We start from the raw sequence: 14,881 nt of genomic DNA on the forward strand, positions 1-14,881 counted from the left end.
CCTCCCTCGGCCATGCCTGTCCCCTCCTTCCCCTCATCAGGCTACTCTACCAAATGTCTGACACACAGGTCCCTGAAGTCATCTTGTCCAGTCTCCTCATTTTGTAGCCAGAACATCATGCCTGAGATGGAAGGTGATTTGCTCTGGGCCCAGAGAATCCAGGGCTGGAGACTAGAACTCCACCCCAACTCCAGCACTCTTTCCTGTGCACAGTCTTCTGGAACACCCACAGCCCTCTAGCATGCACCTCCTCTACTGTGCCCGCTGTGTTTGCCAACACAACCTTCAGATCCAGGGGCAGGGAGAACCATCAGGGACAGTACCAGGTGCCACAGCTTTTCTCAAGAAACCAAGAGGTTAGCTGGGCATAGTGGCACATCCTATAGTCCCAGCTGCTTGGGAGGCTGAGGTGGGAGGACCACTTGAATCTAGCAGGTTGAGCCTGCAGTGAACCATGGTCACACCACTGCACTCCAGCCTGGACCTTGGGGAACAGCGTGAGACCTGTTTCAAAGAAAAAAAAAGAAAATGAAAAAAAGAGAGGGCAGCCTCCTAGAAATGTCTTCAATCTAGAGAAAGAAACCTCCAGGTGAAGGGGAAGTTGGGCTTAATCCCTGGAGCCTTCAGCTCACCTAGGTACCAGCTAATTTGGCATCCTTTCAGAACCGCCCCCAACCCCGCCACTCGCCTCCCTCCACAGATACATACCATATGTATTGTTCTGAAATTTGCTTGTTCCCTTAAAAATTTGTCTTTGTGGCATGTGGTGGCTCGTGCCTGTAATCCCAGCACTTTGGGAGGCTGAGGTGGAAGGATCGCTTGAGCCCAGGAGTTTGAGACCAACCTGGACAATACAGCAAGAGCCCTTCTCTACAAAAAATTAATTTAAAAAATAGCTGGGCACTGTGGTGCATGCCTGTAGTCTCAGCTGCTTGGGAAGTTGAGGCAGGAGGATTGCTTGAGTCCAGGAGGTTGCAGCTGTAGTGAGCTATGATTGCACAACTGCACTCCAGCCTGGATGACAGAACCAGACCCTGTCTCAAAAAACAAAAACCTAAAACTTTTCTCAATAATATTCCCGCCCCTACACCTCTGGTTTTTTCAACACTCCCAGTTCCTCCCTAGACTCGGGGAGTGTTCAGGCTAACGGACTTGAAGTCATCCTCATCGAGTTTGGGCAGGGCCCTTCGACAGGGCACGGCCCCTGTTCCAATGAGACCGCAGTTGGACACCAACACTATGTGCAAAAGGTGGTGATGGATGCCCAGAGAGGCTGCAAGCGTGTACCAGGGCCCAGAGCCAAAGGGAAAATAGACAGGGCCCCATATGGCAAGAAAAATACTGGACGGGAGTCAGCTTCAGAAAGCCTGGAAAAGGCAACAAACCCATATTCTGCTGGGCACAGGACTTGAAGAGCTCAGACTTACTGGGCACCATGGAAATGGATGTGGACACCAGCTAAAGAAATTCAGTCTGGCAGACAACACTCAATAGAGGACCACAGGAAGATGAACTCCAACCCGCAGGCCACCATTAGAAAGAGACATACTCAGACAATAAAGGAAGTAGATGGGGACTGCCCACCTTTGCTAGACTCAGGGATCAGCTGGAATGTGTCCCAGGGGGAGCCCATGCCACCCTGAGATGTGCAGAGAATACATCTATGATGGACTTGCCTGGTTAGCATGAAGCAGCAGGCATCCTAAAATCCAATTCACCCCAGAAGCTGCTGCCCATTTAAGAACTGTCACATGTTAAAAGCTACAGGAAGGGTGATGATATCCAGATGAACATACAAAGGCAGCTGGTTCTACATGGAGCCTAGCCAGCCACTAACATCCACAGATTTCTCCTCCATTTATGAGGACACGTCTGTACTCAAGTCTTGCTCACAGGAGAGAGGTAGCCCAGCCAGATGCCAGGCACATCCCCTCTCTGTGGTCTTCAGCTGCCTCATCCACACCCCAGCCCTGATCCAGGCTCAGAAAGGGTTAAGCATGTGTTTACCAATTTCACTGCCTGCTTGATCTAAGGGAGACATGGTAGGCTGTAGTGGCACTAGGAAATAGGCAGCCACACAGCTCTACAGACATAACCCAGGAGAATCTCCCATGGCTACTGTGTTAAAAGAGGGAGAACCTTGAGTTCCATTCAAAAAAGTGGCCCTGGTTTGTGAAGGTGAGGACACAGGACTCACAGTGCCGGGATAAAAATTGTGATGGGTCAGTTCAATCCCCTGGACTCTCTGCTGCCTGTGAAAGCTGACACTAATGTGGTTTCCCGAGCTCTTTTTCCTTCCAGAAAGAGATTGCTCTGGCCAGCATAAGTCAGAAATTCTATTTTTCAGCATAAACTAATAAATTAGCATTCAGGTCTCTTGATAATTTAGATTCCCATGGATCACTCACAAGGGATTCTAGGTCCATCTGGGCAAGCTGGTAAAATAAAACTCCTGAATCTACTGCAGTCAGCATCTACTCTTGGCTAGCAGTCCTGTGGGGGCTCAGACCCAAACATCCTACAGGATTCATGCACATCTCAACCCAGAGATCAGGACCATAGTGAACTACCAGGCTAGGCATACACATGGAGAGAACAAAGTCAATGTTTCTTAGAGGTTTACTAGGTACTCAGCACTTTACTAAAAGCTTTTTATTTCCTTTATTCCTCATGATAACTCCATGAAATGGTTACTACTTTTTTCCCAGTTTACAGGCAAGGAAGCTGAAGATTATTAAGAGGTAAACAGGTTGGCTGGGCATGGTGGCACACACCTGTAATCCTAACACTTTGGGAGGCTGAAGCAGGATGATCACTTGAGGCCAGGAGTTTGAGACCAGTCTGGGCAACATAGCAAGACTCTGTCTCTCCAAAAACTTTTTTTTTTTTTAAATTAGCCAGACGTGGTGGTGTGCACCTATAGTACCAGCTACTCAAGAGGCTGATGCGGGAGGATCACCGGAGCCCAGGTGGTTGAGGCTGCAGTGAGCCATGATCACACCACTGCACTCCAGCCTGGGCAACAGAGTGAGACCCCAGCTCAAAAAAGAGCTAAAACAGGTTGTCCAAATCACACAGCCAGTAAGTAGCAGAGGTGGGGTTTGCATTTAGGCGGTCCAGGGACCCCACTGTTAGCCTCTCTATACCTACGATGGGTTTAAAATTTGTCAGCAAAGTCTTTGATATTCTTCCTTTCAAGAGGTGAAGCCTAGTTCCTCCCTTCAGACATGGGCTGGACTTAGTGACTTGCTTCTAACAAATAGAATGTGGTGGAAATTACAATGGATGACTTTCAACATTAGGATATTAAGGCATTATGAGTTCCTTCTTTTTTTAACAGCTGCATTGGGATATAATTAACATATCATACATTTCATCGATTTTATTTATTATTGAGATGGAGTCTCACTCTGTCACCCAGGCTGGAGTGCAATGATGTGATCTCAGCTCACTGCAACCTCTGCCTCCCAGGTTCAAGTTATTCTCCTGTCTCAGCCTCCCGAGTAGCTGGGATTACAGGCATGCACCACCCACACCTGGCTAATTTTTTGTATTTTTAGTAGAGACAGAGTTTCACCATGTTGGCCAGGCTGCTCTCGAACTCCTGACCTTAGATGATCCACCCACCTCAGCCTCCCAAAGTGCTGGGATTGAGCCACTGCGCCCGGCCACACTTCACCAATTTAAAGCATGTAATTTTCTTTTAGTATCATCACAGTATTCTGTAATCAACCACCTCTAACTAATTTTAGAACATTTTCATCCTCTCCTAAAAGAAATCCCATACTCCTTCTCAGTCACATCCTATTCCCTTCTCCCCTCAGCCCCTGTCAACCACGAATCTGCTTTCTGTCTCTAAGGACTTGCCTATTCTGGATACTTATGTAAATAGAATCACACAACACATCGTCTTTTGTGATTGACTTCTTTCACTTACCATAATGTTTTCAAGGTTCACCCATATTGTAGCATGTATCGGTATTTTATTCCTTTTGTGGCCAAATAATATTCCATTGTATGGATATACCACATTTTGTTTATCCACTCATCTGGTGATGGATATTTCAGGTTATTTCGACTTTTTCGCTATTATGAATAATGCCGTTTTGAACGTGTGTGTACATATGTTTGTGTGATCATGTGTTTTCATTCCTCTTGGATTTATACCTAGGAGTAGAATTGCTGGGTCAAATGGTAACTCTACATTTAACTGTTTGAGGAACTGCCAAACTTTTCCAAAGTGGTTGCACCATTTTACATTCTGGCTGGCAATGTACAAGGGTCCCAATTTCCCCTTAACTTCTTCAATGCCTGTTATTGTCTCTTTTTTTATTATACTCATTCTAGTATAATTGTATCTCATTGTGGTTTTAATTTGCATTTCCCTGATAACTAATGACATTGAGTATTTTTTCATGTGCTGTTAGCCATTTTTCTTTGGAAAAAATGTCTATTCAAATCCTTCACCCATTTTTGAACCAGGTTACTCATCTTTTTATGGAAGTTCTTTCTTGCTTTCACTTTTGTATCACTTGCCTAGAGGGAAGCCAGCTGCCACATAATAAGGAAGCTCAAGCAATCCTACGAACAAGTCCATGCAATGAGAAACAGAAGCCTCCTAATTACAGGTAGCAAGGAACTGAGGCCTCCTGCCCAGAGCCATGTGAATGAGCCCTCTTGGAAAGGGACCCTCCAGCCCCAGTAATGCCTGCTCAGACAACTGCAGGTAGGCAGGCAGGCAGGCAGGGAGAAAGGAAGGAGGGATGGAGAGAGGGAGCAGGGAAGGAAGGGATGGAAGAGGCAGGGAGGGAGGAGGAAAGGACCAAGAGAGGCAGAAAGGGAGGAAAAAAACAAAACCAAGTCAAAAAACTTAAAAAACATATGTAGGGGACATCCATTTCTGGGATGACAGATCCACTAAGGAAAACTAGAAATGCTAAACAAAGTATGTTAAAGCATCTTCTTAGATAAACAAGAGAGAGAGGAGCTACCAGGTAGGATCTAGGGGGTTGGAGGACTGTAGAAGGAAGCCTAGTGTTTTTCTGGGCTAATTTTCCCCTGGAGTGTTTTCAAATTCCAGAGGGCTGATTGAGAGATCAAGAGGCTGAGGGAGTTTCTGCCTGCCTCTCAGGGCTAGAGGAATAGGAACTAGGGACCAGGGCCCAACGAGAAGCAGGGTTCTTCTGAGCCCCACATTTTGTGTAGGGACCCTGAAGGGTTGTTCCATAGGAATAGGATGAACTGTAATCAGACACAGCTCCTCTAGGGACTACAGCTCGACTTCAAGTACTCTCAGTCCTAACACTGAATTAAGACTATCCCAGTGACCCTAAGCACCTGACAAACGAAGATTTTTTTGAAGGAAAGTATCATCCTAGGTCTGCATTGAGAAGAAAATAATAATAACAACTCTGTGCCTGTACTGTTTGTTTGTTTTGAGTCATGGTCTCACTCTGTCACCCAAGCTAGGGTACAGTGTCACAATCATAGTTCAGTGTAGTCTTGACCTCCTAGGCTCAAGTGATCCTCCTGCCTCAGCCTCCCAAGTAGCTAGGACCACAGGTACATGCCATCATGCCCAACTAATTTTTTTTATTTTTTGTAGAGATGAGATCTTACTATGTTGCCCAGGCTGGCCTCAAACTTCTGGGCTTGAGAGATCCTCCCGCCTCGGCCTCCCAAAGTGCTGGGATTACAAGCATGGGCCACTCACCACTCCCAGCCATGTGCCTGTTCTTTGTTATAGACACAGTACGCCTACAATGTAGATCCAGAAAAGTTGAAAGAAAAAGGATGGAAAAAGGTATGTCAGGCAAATATTAACTGAAAGAAGCATGGGTAGCTATGTTAATATCAAGAAAAGTAGACTTTATCCCTACTAGAAATAAAGAAGACTTCACAACAATAATAGACTTCATAATAAAAATTCCAGCTCACCAGAAAGATAATAATTCTAAATCTGTATGTTGTTAATATAGCTTCAACATATGTAAAGGAAAAACTGACAGAACTGCAATGGAAAATAGACAATTTTATAATCGCAGTGGGAATTCGAATATATCTCTCTTAGTAACTGACAGAGAAAACAGGAAAAATCAACAAGGATACAGAATATTTGAACAATATAAAGAGCAAACTTGACCTAAACTTGACATACACAAATAGCACTGCACCCAACTGCTGCAGAATCCTTTTCAAGTACACACAGAACATTTATAAAAACTTACTCTCTTTGGGAGGCCAAGGCAGGCAGATCACATGAGGTCAGGAGTTCGAGACCAGTGTGGCCAACATGGTAAAACCCCACCTCTACTAAAAATACAAAAATTAGCCAGGCACAGTGGTGGGCACCTGTAATCCCAGCTACTGAGGAGGCTGAGCCAGGAGAATCACTTGAACCTGGGAAGGGGAGGCTGCAGTGAGTTTACATTGTGCCACTGCACTCCAGCCTGGTGACAGAGTGAGACTCAGTCTCAAAACAACAACAACAACAAAAAAAAACTAATTCTATGCTGAGCCATCAAGTAAATCTTGAAGAATTTCAAAGAATTAAAAGGATGGAGGTTATATTCTCTGACTAAAATGCAAAGTAAATATAAAAATATTACCAGAAAATCCCCAATATTTAGAAATTTAGAAACATACTTCTAACTAACCCAAGGATTGAAAAAGAAATGACAATGAAATTAGAAAATATTTTGAAGTAAATGATAAAGAAAAAACTACATTATCAACATAAGTCTTCTGAATACTAGAAATGTTCAATTTTTGACTCTGGTGAAAGTTACAAAGGTATTTCCTTTGTGATAAGTCACTGGATTGCACATTATTGGGGGGGACACTTTTCTGTCTGTCTGTATAATATTTCAAAAATTTTTAAATGTTTAAAAAGAACATACAAAGCAGAATGGGAAAAGTAGACAAAGGGCTATTTACAGGCTAGAAACTTTGAGGAATTTCTGAAAGCTCCCGAGCAGATGGACTCTGAATGACACAAAAGCCAACAAATACTGAGGAGTATGACCAGCAAATGATGAGCTCCTGAGAAACAGTTAGATAGGTTTCCCCAGCCATGCCAGGGAATCTCCCAGGCTCAGAGCAGCAGGAATGGAAACACGTGCCCGTCAGGGGCAGCTGGCAGGGACACGTTGAAGGCCTCCAGCTCAGGGCCTGACCGTGCACTGCCCAACACACCACGCAGCTGGCTGGCATCTGTTCCCAAGCTTCACTCTCACTACAGAAAATGAATTATTTATCTCCATGGCTTCTAAAGAGAGGCAGAGACAGGAGTGGAACGGGCCCCAGCTAACATTGTGCCAACACAACAAACATGAAGCAAAAAAAAAAAAAAATGTTAAATGTCGAGCAAATCAACAACACTCCTAAGTCTACGCTGTCTCCAGAACCACATCTTCCCAACTTCCCTCTGGCAAATCAGGGACTCCAGGCAGTCCTCTAGAGCCTGCATTTATAGCTGCTCCCGACAGCTTTCATGTTGCAGGTTTACAGGGGGCTGGCATTTCTAAAGAGAGGTGCGTTGTGTCACCCAATGTCCACGGCCACCTGTGGACCTCAGAACATGTCCAGCTTGCCCATCATCTCCAGACCCAGATACCCTGTAGAAAAGGCAACCTGTTCTCTCTCCTGACCACTCACCACATCCAGGTGACTAGAGATCCCAAGCAAGTTAAAAATTTGGTTCAGAGACCCCAGGTCTCTGATTCATCAGTCAAACTAATAAGTTGGTATCCCTTCAAGATGATATTTTAAAACTATTTATCCAACATTTTTGTGAACTTGGGTTTTTTATTTTCTATATAAAATATTATGCCTAAAATTCATATGGAAACTCAAGGGACCCAGGACAGCCAAAATGATCTTAAAAGAGAAGAAAAAAATTGGAGGATTTATACAACCTGATTTCATAATTTACTACAAAGCAACAGTAATCAAGACAGTGTGATACTGGAATGATAATAGATAGATCAATGGAATAGAATTAAGAGCCTAGAAATAAGCCCATGGGTCTATGGGCAATTGATTTTCAATAAAGGTACCAAGATCATCCAACAGAGAAATAATGGTATTTTCAACAAATGGTACTGGGACAACTGGATAGCCACACAAAAGAATGAAGCTGAACTCTTACCTCATACCATACACAAAAATTAACTCAAAGTGGATCAAATACCTAAATGTAAGAGTCAAAACTACAAAACTCTTAGAAGAAAACATACAGGTAAATCTCTTGGTAACTGACAGAACCTTAGATTTGGCAGTGAATTCTGAGATATAACACAAAGTACAAGTAACAGAAGAAAAAGTAAATTGAACTTCATCAAAATTAAAAATGTTTGGGGTTCTGGCTGGGCACAGTGGTTCATGCCTATAACCCCAGCACTTTGGGAGGCCAAGGCAAGAGATTGCTTGAATCCATGAGTTCAAGACTAGCCTGGGCAACATAAGGAGAACTCATCTCTACAAAAAGTTTTTTTTACATAAGAAAATTCAGCCAGCTATGGTGGTGCAAGTCTGTAGTACCAGCTACTCAGGAGGCTCAGGTGAGAGGATCGCTTGAGCACAGAAGGTCAAAGCTGCATGGTCAAAAGGGAGCCATGATCGTGCCACTGCACTCCCGTCTGGGCAACAGAGCAAGACCCCATCCCAAAAAACAGTTTGGGGTTCAATGAACACTATCAAGAAAGTGAAAAAACCCCACAGATTGAGAGAATATATTTGCAAATCAGAAATCTGTTAAGGAGCTTGCATCTAGAATATATAAAGAAATCTTACAACTCAATAATAACAAGACAAAGAGCCCAATTTTAAAATGAACAAAAGATCTGAATACATTCTTCTCCAAAGAAGATATATAAATAGAGCACATGAAAAAGATGTTCAACATCACAGGTCATCAGGAAATGCAAATCGAAACTATAATGAATATCAATTCACACCCATTAGGATGGCTAGAATTAAAAAGTCAGATAATAACAAGTGTTGGTGAGGATGTGGAAAAACCAAAACCCACATACACTGCTGATAGGAACGTAAAATGATACACACACATTGGAAAAGAGTTTAGTAGTTCCCTAAATAGTTAAACACAGAGTTACCATAGGACCCAGCAAATCTACTCCTAGGTATATACTGTGTGTATATGAAGAGAAATGAAAACATTTGTCCACACAAAAACTTGTTCACAAATGTTCATGGCAGTATTATTCACAATAGTCAAAAGGGAGAAATAACCAAAATATTCATCACCAGATGAATAAATTTTAAAAATGTGGTATATCGATACAATGAATACTATTCAGCCATAAAAATGGATGGAGTACTGATATCTGCTATAACATTATGCTAAGTGAAAGAAGTCAGTAACGAAAAAACATATGATTCCATTTATACGAAATGTCCAGAATAGGCAAATCTAGAGAGAGAGAGAATAGTGATTGCTTAGGGCTGGGGACAAGGGATGACGGCACAAGCTAAAGAGCATAATATCTCTTTTTGAGGGAATGTTCTAAAATTGTGCTAATAATTACACAACTCTGTGAATATACTAAAAACCATTGAATTGTATGGTTTAAATGAGTGAATTGCATATATCTGAATTATATCTCAATAAAGCTGTTACAAGAAAAACTAGCAAATATCCTAATCAAAAGAAAATACATAATCCTGGAGAAAAATATTATGTATACCTATAATGACTTCACATTACATCAGTTTTTACAATAAAGAAAAAAAATCCCTCTAGAGTAGCTGGATCCTAGCTTCAACTTGCCTACTCCCTTCCCCTGAAGTAAGGCCACCTCCTCAGAAGGCAGTGTCTTTCAATTAATGTCACTTGAACATATCCCTTTTGGGGGACAAGGGGTTGTGTTCATGTGTACACACACACACACACACACACATATATATATATATATATATATATATATCATGCAATACTCTCCCCAAAGGGAATTCAGATCAAAACAGTTTTGTCTCTTTATATTTCCATAGATGATTACGCTCCCTTTACACGTCTGTGTTCAGGAAACTACCAGCTAAGCAACATCTTCACCTGGTTCTACCAAGGCAAAGTTCACTGTAGAAGGCCAGGGGCTACCTACTATGCTAAGGAAAGGCCAGTGGACTGAAAAACTTAGCCAAAACCTTCACAGTAAAAGTGGTTCCCATTGGCTACAAAACTGATGCTGAATCCATAGCTTCCAAACCTGGATGACAGTCAGAACACTCTGTGGCTTCTTAAATGTTCATATTCTCAGGCTCCACCCCAGACCTATTAAACTAGAGTCTCCGGAAGAAGATTCTAGGAATCTGTGTATTTTTAACAGGCTCCCCACATGTTTCTGATATTTGGCCAGGCTTGGAAACCACTGACAGGAATCTTTGCTCATAAGTAGATCAGCGAAGATCATAGTGGATAAAGAAAATCAGCAGCCTGAAAGAGCGGCACCATGACAAATGACACCCAGGGAAACACAGCCAGTGCAGGAAACAGGAGAGAATTTCTCAAATACTCTCATGAGAGATGTGAGAGGAGCCTGCACAAATAAGAGCAGGTGGCTTCCCACCCCACCCAGGCTCCTGCCTGCCTCCTGCACACTCAGGTCACAGCCACTTCTTCAAGCAGCAACCTTCCCGGATACCCATCGGACTCAGCCCTGAGGCCATGGCTGGGCAGGAAGATCCACTCCCTGCTGGGCCTGAACCCTCCCCAACTTCCCAGATCTGGCAGGGAGATTAATCCAATAGAAGAATATGGACCGATGCAAGGAAATATTCACATCAGGCCACTAAGGAAAACATATGGGTTACAAAATTGTCCATACAAACTTGACCTCAATTGTATTGAAATTTGATGTTTAAATACACACACACAGAGAGAGAGAGAAATAGGTATGGAAATAAGCATGGAAGGATATAAATCAGAAAGTTAGCAGTGGTCTGTCTCCCTGGGAAGTCAGATTACAAGTGATTTTCACTTTCTTCTTTTAACTCAGTTTTCAGCAGTAAACACATGTTACCATGGTAATAAGGAGGAAAAAAGCAAACATATTTTTACTTTTTAATCAGGACACAGCTAAGGTAAGAGGGCCTCACAGCTCCCTGACACCCTTTCCTGACCACTCCTAGCCCAGCCAATGCAGATCATCCTGGAAACTACCCTTGTCTCATAGAGTCCTGCATCCCAATGGGGTTAGCAGGAATTGCCTCCTAGGCTGGGGCACTAAATGAGATAATGCAGGTAAAACATTTGACATAAGGAATGGCAATGGTAAGTGCTCAACAAATGATGGCTAGTTAATTGCCCTTTATCTTCCACCAACTGGACCAGAGAATTCCTGCTGCCAGATGTTAGGCAATTTCAAGGGGCCAAGCCGTTGCTCTTCCATCATTCCCTCTACCCCTAGGGAAAAAAAAGCAGGTTGTGGAAAACCAAGTGTGTTGGGCAGGAGTAAGCCTGAAAGTAGAAGAGCCAGGAACCCCAGGGAGGGACCAACTCCTTGGGCAGTCTGTCTTTGAAAGCTGGGCAATGTCCAGTTATGTTGCAATAATAGCCCCAACCTTTAGAAGGAAATTGTATGCAAGTTCAAACAAAAATGCGCTGGACGGGTCATCTCTTGAAGGCTTGAGCTCAGCTACCAACTCTGCCACTGGCTCATGGAAGACTTCTTAGTTTCAAGTCTTCACAGAGGAAAAATAACCCCTCTCCACAGAGGGTTGCAGGACCAGTGAGGAAATGAAGGGCTACCCTCTAGGGTAGGGTTGTTACCTTTACTATGGCTATCAGGAAGGACAGGTTTGTCCAGGCCTTTGGGCAGCTGCCGCCCAGCTGTTATTTGGGGGAACTCAGTCTGCTACCTAGGGGCTTGTGAGTGAAGCCTACTGTTCATTTCTTTCCACCTCAAACCCTGAGGCAGCCCTGGGACCCTCCTAAGGGATTGTTCTGTCTTGGAGGAGAGAATTCTCCCATCTCCACTGTGGCTCAGATACCCAACAAAGTCAGATTGCAGCCTCCAAGGTGAGCCTGCAAGGCAGCAGAGCCAAAGGGCCCAGCACCTGTCCTCTCCCTGAGCCAAAGGAAAGTGGGTGAATGAGATCTCCTGTTGCTATAACAAGACCTTGATTTAACCTAAGCTGCTTGCTAATGAGAAGCTCAGTGGTGACAACCTGACAACCCTGGTCTCTGAAAGATTAACTAGAGTGTGATTATTCCAGCCAAGTGAGGCAGAACCAACTGCAGATGGCACCCATGGTCGGACAGCAGGTGGTGTTCAGCAACTTGCTTGGACTGAGCCTGTGCCCTGAGCCCCTCCTGGGCAGTCACAGGAGAAAGGGGCCAGAGAAGGTGACCCCAGATAGAAAGAGCACCTGCTCCCAGCCTCGCCTGTCACCACGAGGGGCTGCATTTCCGGGCGCTGGGAACAGGGTGAGGCAGCCCCTGCCGCTGGCCCCAGCGGGCACTTACCAAAGGTGGCGAGGTAGAAGGACAAGTCCGGGTGGGCACGCCGGCTCCCGAGGGAGACGCGGTGCAGGGAGCGCTCCATGGCGTCCCACTGCGACTTGGACAGGAGTGCCTGTAACCCAAGGCGGCTGTGTTGCTCCCCAGTAACCGAGGCAGCAGGCTCACCGCCCCCTGCACCGGAGTCTCCAGGGCGGGAGGAGCGCGAGCGGGAGGCAGGGCTGCCCCGCGCGTTGGAACGGCCCGGGCGCGCCCGGCCCTGATTGGCCCGCGCGGGTTTGAATGGGGAGAGTTCCACCTGCCAGAGCAGCGCAGGGCCGGGGTGGGAGAGGCGGCGCCGCCGACCCGCGCTGAGCAGAGAGGGCAGCCACCCCAGGAGCCGGCAGGACCGTGCGGTCACCCCGGGGCTCCCGGCCCCAGCACCGCGCTCCCAGTTTGAAGGGCCAGTCCCACGAGAGGCCCCAGTCCAGGGTGCCCACTCTACTCTGGGCAGGCTTGGCCTCTTCGTCCAGCTCTCCTAGACCAGCAATTAGTCGGGTTTATAACCTGCTTTGAAGCTCACACCTATAATCATTAGATCCAAGCAAAGGAGCACCCGATGGTCCAGGGCAATGAGGTTTGGAGAAGTGTTCTCTGCTCTTGGACAGGTCGCCCCCCACCACGCTGCATCCCCTTCCCAAACCCTGTGTCCTGGATCACTCTCTTGAGCCTCCTCTTGGACAAGTGCTGCCTGACACAGGTCCAGATGGGAGCAGCTTGCTCCAACCAACCTGATGGCCCCCCATCCCACAGCCTGATGCCATCGGACAGCAGGACAGGCCCACAGCCTCTGAGAAACAGGAACGCACAGGAAACGGAGGGGATGGGCGAATCCCCCAGCCTGGTGCAGTGAGGCAGAGTTGGAAGGTCAACCCCTGTGCTGCTTTGTCGGCAAACATTTACAGGACACCTCCGGGTAGCAGTTTCACACCAAGACATCTGCTCTGCAAATCTCTGACTGTTGCCACTGCGGGAAGGAAAGCTGTTAGTCTCGTAAATCTAAAAATGGGAAGTGTTGGTATTTGTCCCTGTTCCCCAGACTTCATCGCCAAGTGGATATTTGTGGTTCAGTGATCCACTCAAAAACAAGATGGGGAGATGCAAGAGAGAAAGTGGAGAGAAGAGTTATGTGTTGAGTACCAGATGCCAGAGGCTGAGCTGGGCAATTTACACACATCATCTCAGTTAATCTTCACAGTATGTCTAATAAGTATTAGCCCCAATTTACCAGGAAGAAATCTGAACCTCAGGCAGAGAAGACAGGTGACATGCCCAAGGTTTGTACAGCTAGGAATAGGCACAGCTGAAATTTGAACCCAGGCCTGTCTGCCCTAAACACCACTGTCCTATTCTTCCTTGGCCTCCACATCTGCCCCATGGCCAACACCAGGTGCAGAGAGCAAACGCCACAGGGTCAGGTGGCCACCAGTGAGAAGCAGAAACTGGAGAAGGAGCCCTGAATCAGCAAACTGGTGATAAGTCACATAAATGCCATAGGATTGTTTGAATCCTGGCACTTCGTGAAGTCCTGCCCTGCTCTTTACTGCACCCGCCACCCCGCTCTCCCCCTCCAACCCCGGTTACACACACACACAGTGAACACTGTCTTTAACAAGAGCAGGTCCACTCTTCTAGCCTCAAGCCAATGACAGATGGACTTACCTGCACCCTGGACTTGGGCATGCCTGATCCTCTTCCTGGCTGGAGAAGTTTGAGTTCACTCATCTCTTCTGGGTAGAGTGATGTCAGGGCTCAGTCACTCCATCCAACCAGGGAATATGGGCAAACTCAGGCTCAAGCTACAGGATGTAGACAGGACACTGAGCACAGAGACGTGGCAGACCTGCAGGAGCAAGATGGGAGCATGAGTTTGGCCTGAAGATGCCCCATGCAAGGGGTGTTTACTCCCAGGAGGAACTAGAAAGCATGGTGTTCAGGAAACAGAGCAAAGCAAGGCCCACAGGGAAAGAAAAGGTGATGTGCCCAAGATGACAGTCACCTCTTCACAACTTTGCCAGGGACCACTGTAGAGCCTCCTCCCAAAGGGGAGACTATCTTGGACTCAGGAGGCTGTGAGCAACCTGCAGGTGCAACACTCAGGAGGGTGAGATCCAGAAGGAGAATTGGGCAGAGGTGTGCTGTCTGAATGTGACCTAGGAGAGAAAAGACTGAGGCCCACACTGGGCACTTACACCCAGTAATGGGAACAAAGATCCCACTGCTTTGTAGGTCCCCTCCTGATTCCTGCCCCACTCAGCAGCTGACCTATTCAGTTGGAAGATTACAAGGCCAGCCTGATCCTGAGCTGGCCCCTCTGGTGATATCACCTTCACCACCACCAGTAAGGCTCCTTTACTTAGTAGC

General features: G+C 45.9%; 1 protein-coding gene across 3 annotated transcripts in view; it reads right to left on the minus strand.

Moving 5' to 3' along the window:
* The window catches only part of RGS3 (regulator of G protein signaling 3), a 131,722-nt gene extending 117,367 nt beyond the window's left edge, over positions 1-14,355 (minus strand). For 2 of the 3 annotated variants that reach the window (XM_023223789.3, XM_023223790.2), the window contains exon 1: positions 12,485-12,626. In XM_023223789.3, coding sequence (XP_023079557.2) covers positions 12,485-12,563 — 79 coding nt within the window. In that variant the 5' untranslated portion in view covers positions 12,564-12,626. Of the gene's footprint in view, positions 1-12,484; positions 12,627-14,179 lie in introns of those variants that run through there. The other variant, XM_031934133.1, reaches the window with a different exon arrangement.
* Positions 14,356-14,881: the final 526 nt, after the last annotated feature.

The sequence above is a fragment of the Piliocolobus tephrosceles genome, chromosome 14 (assembly GCF_002776525.5).
Source record: "Piliocolobus tephrosceles isolate RC106 chromosome 14, ASM277652v3, whole genome shotgun sequence".
Taxonomy (NCBI): Eukaryota; Metazoa; Chordata; class Mammalia; order Primates; family Cercopithecidae; genus Piliocolobus; species Piliocolobus tephrosceles.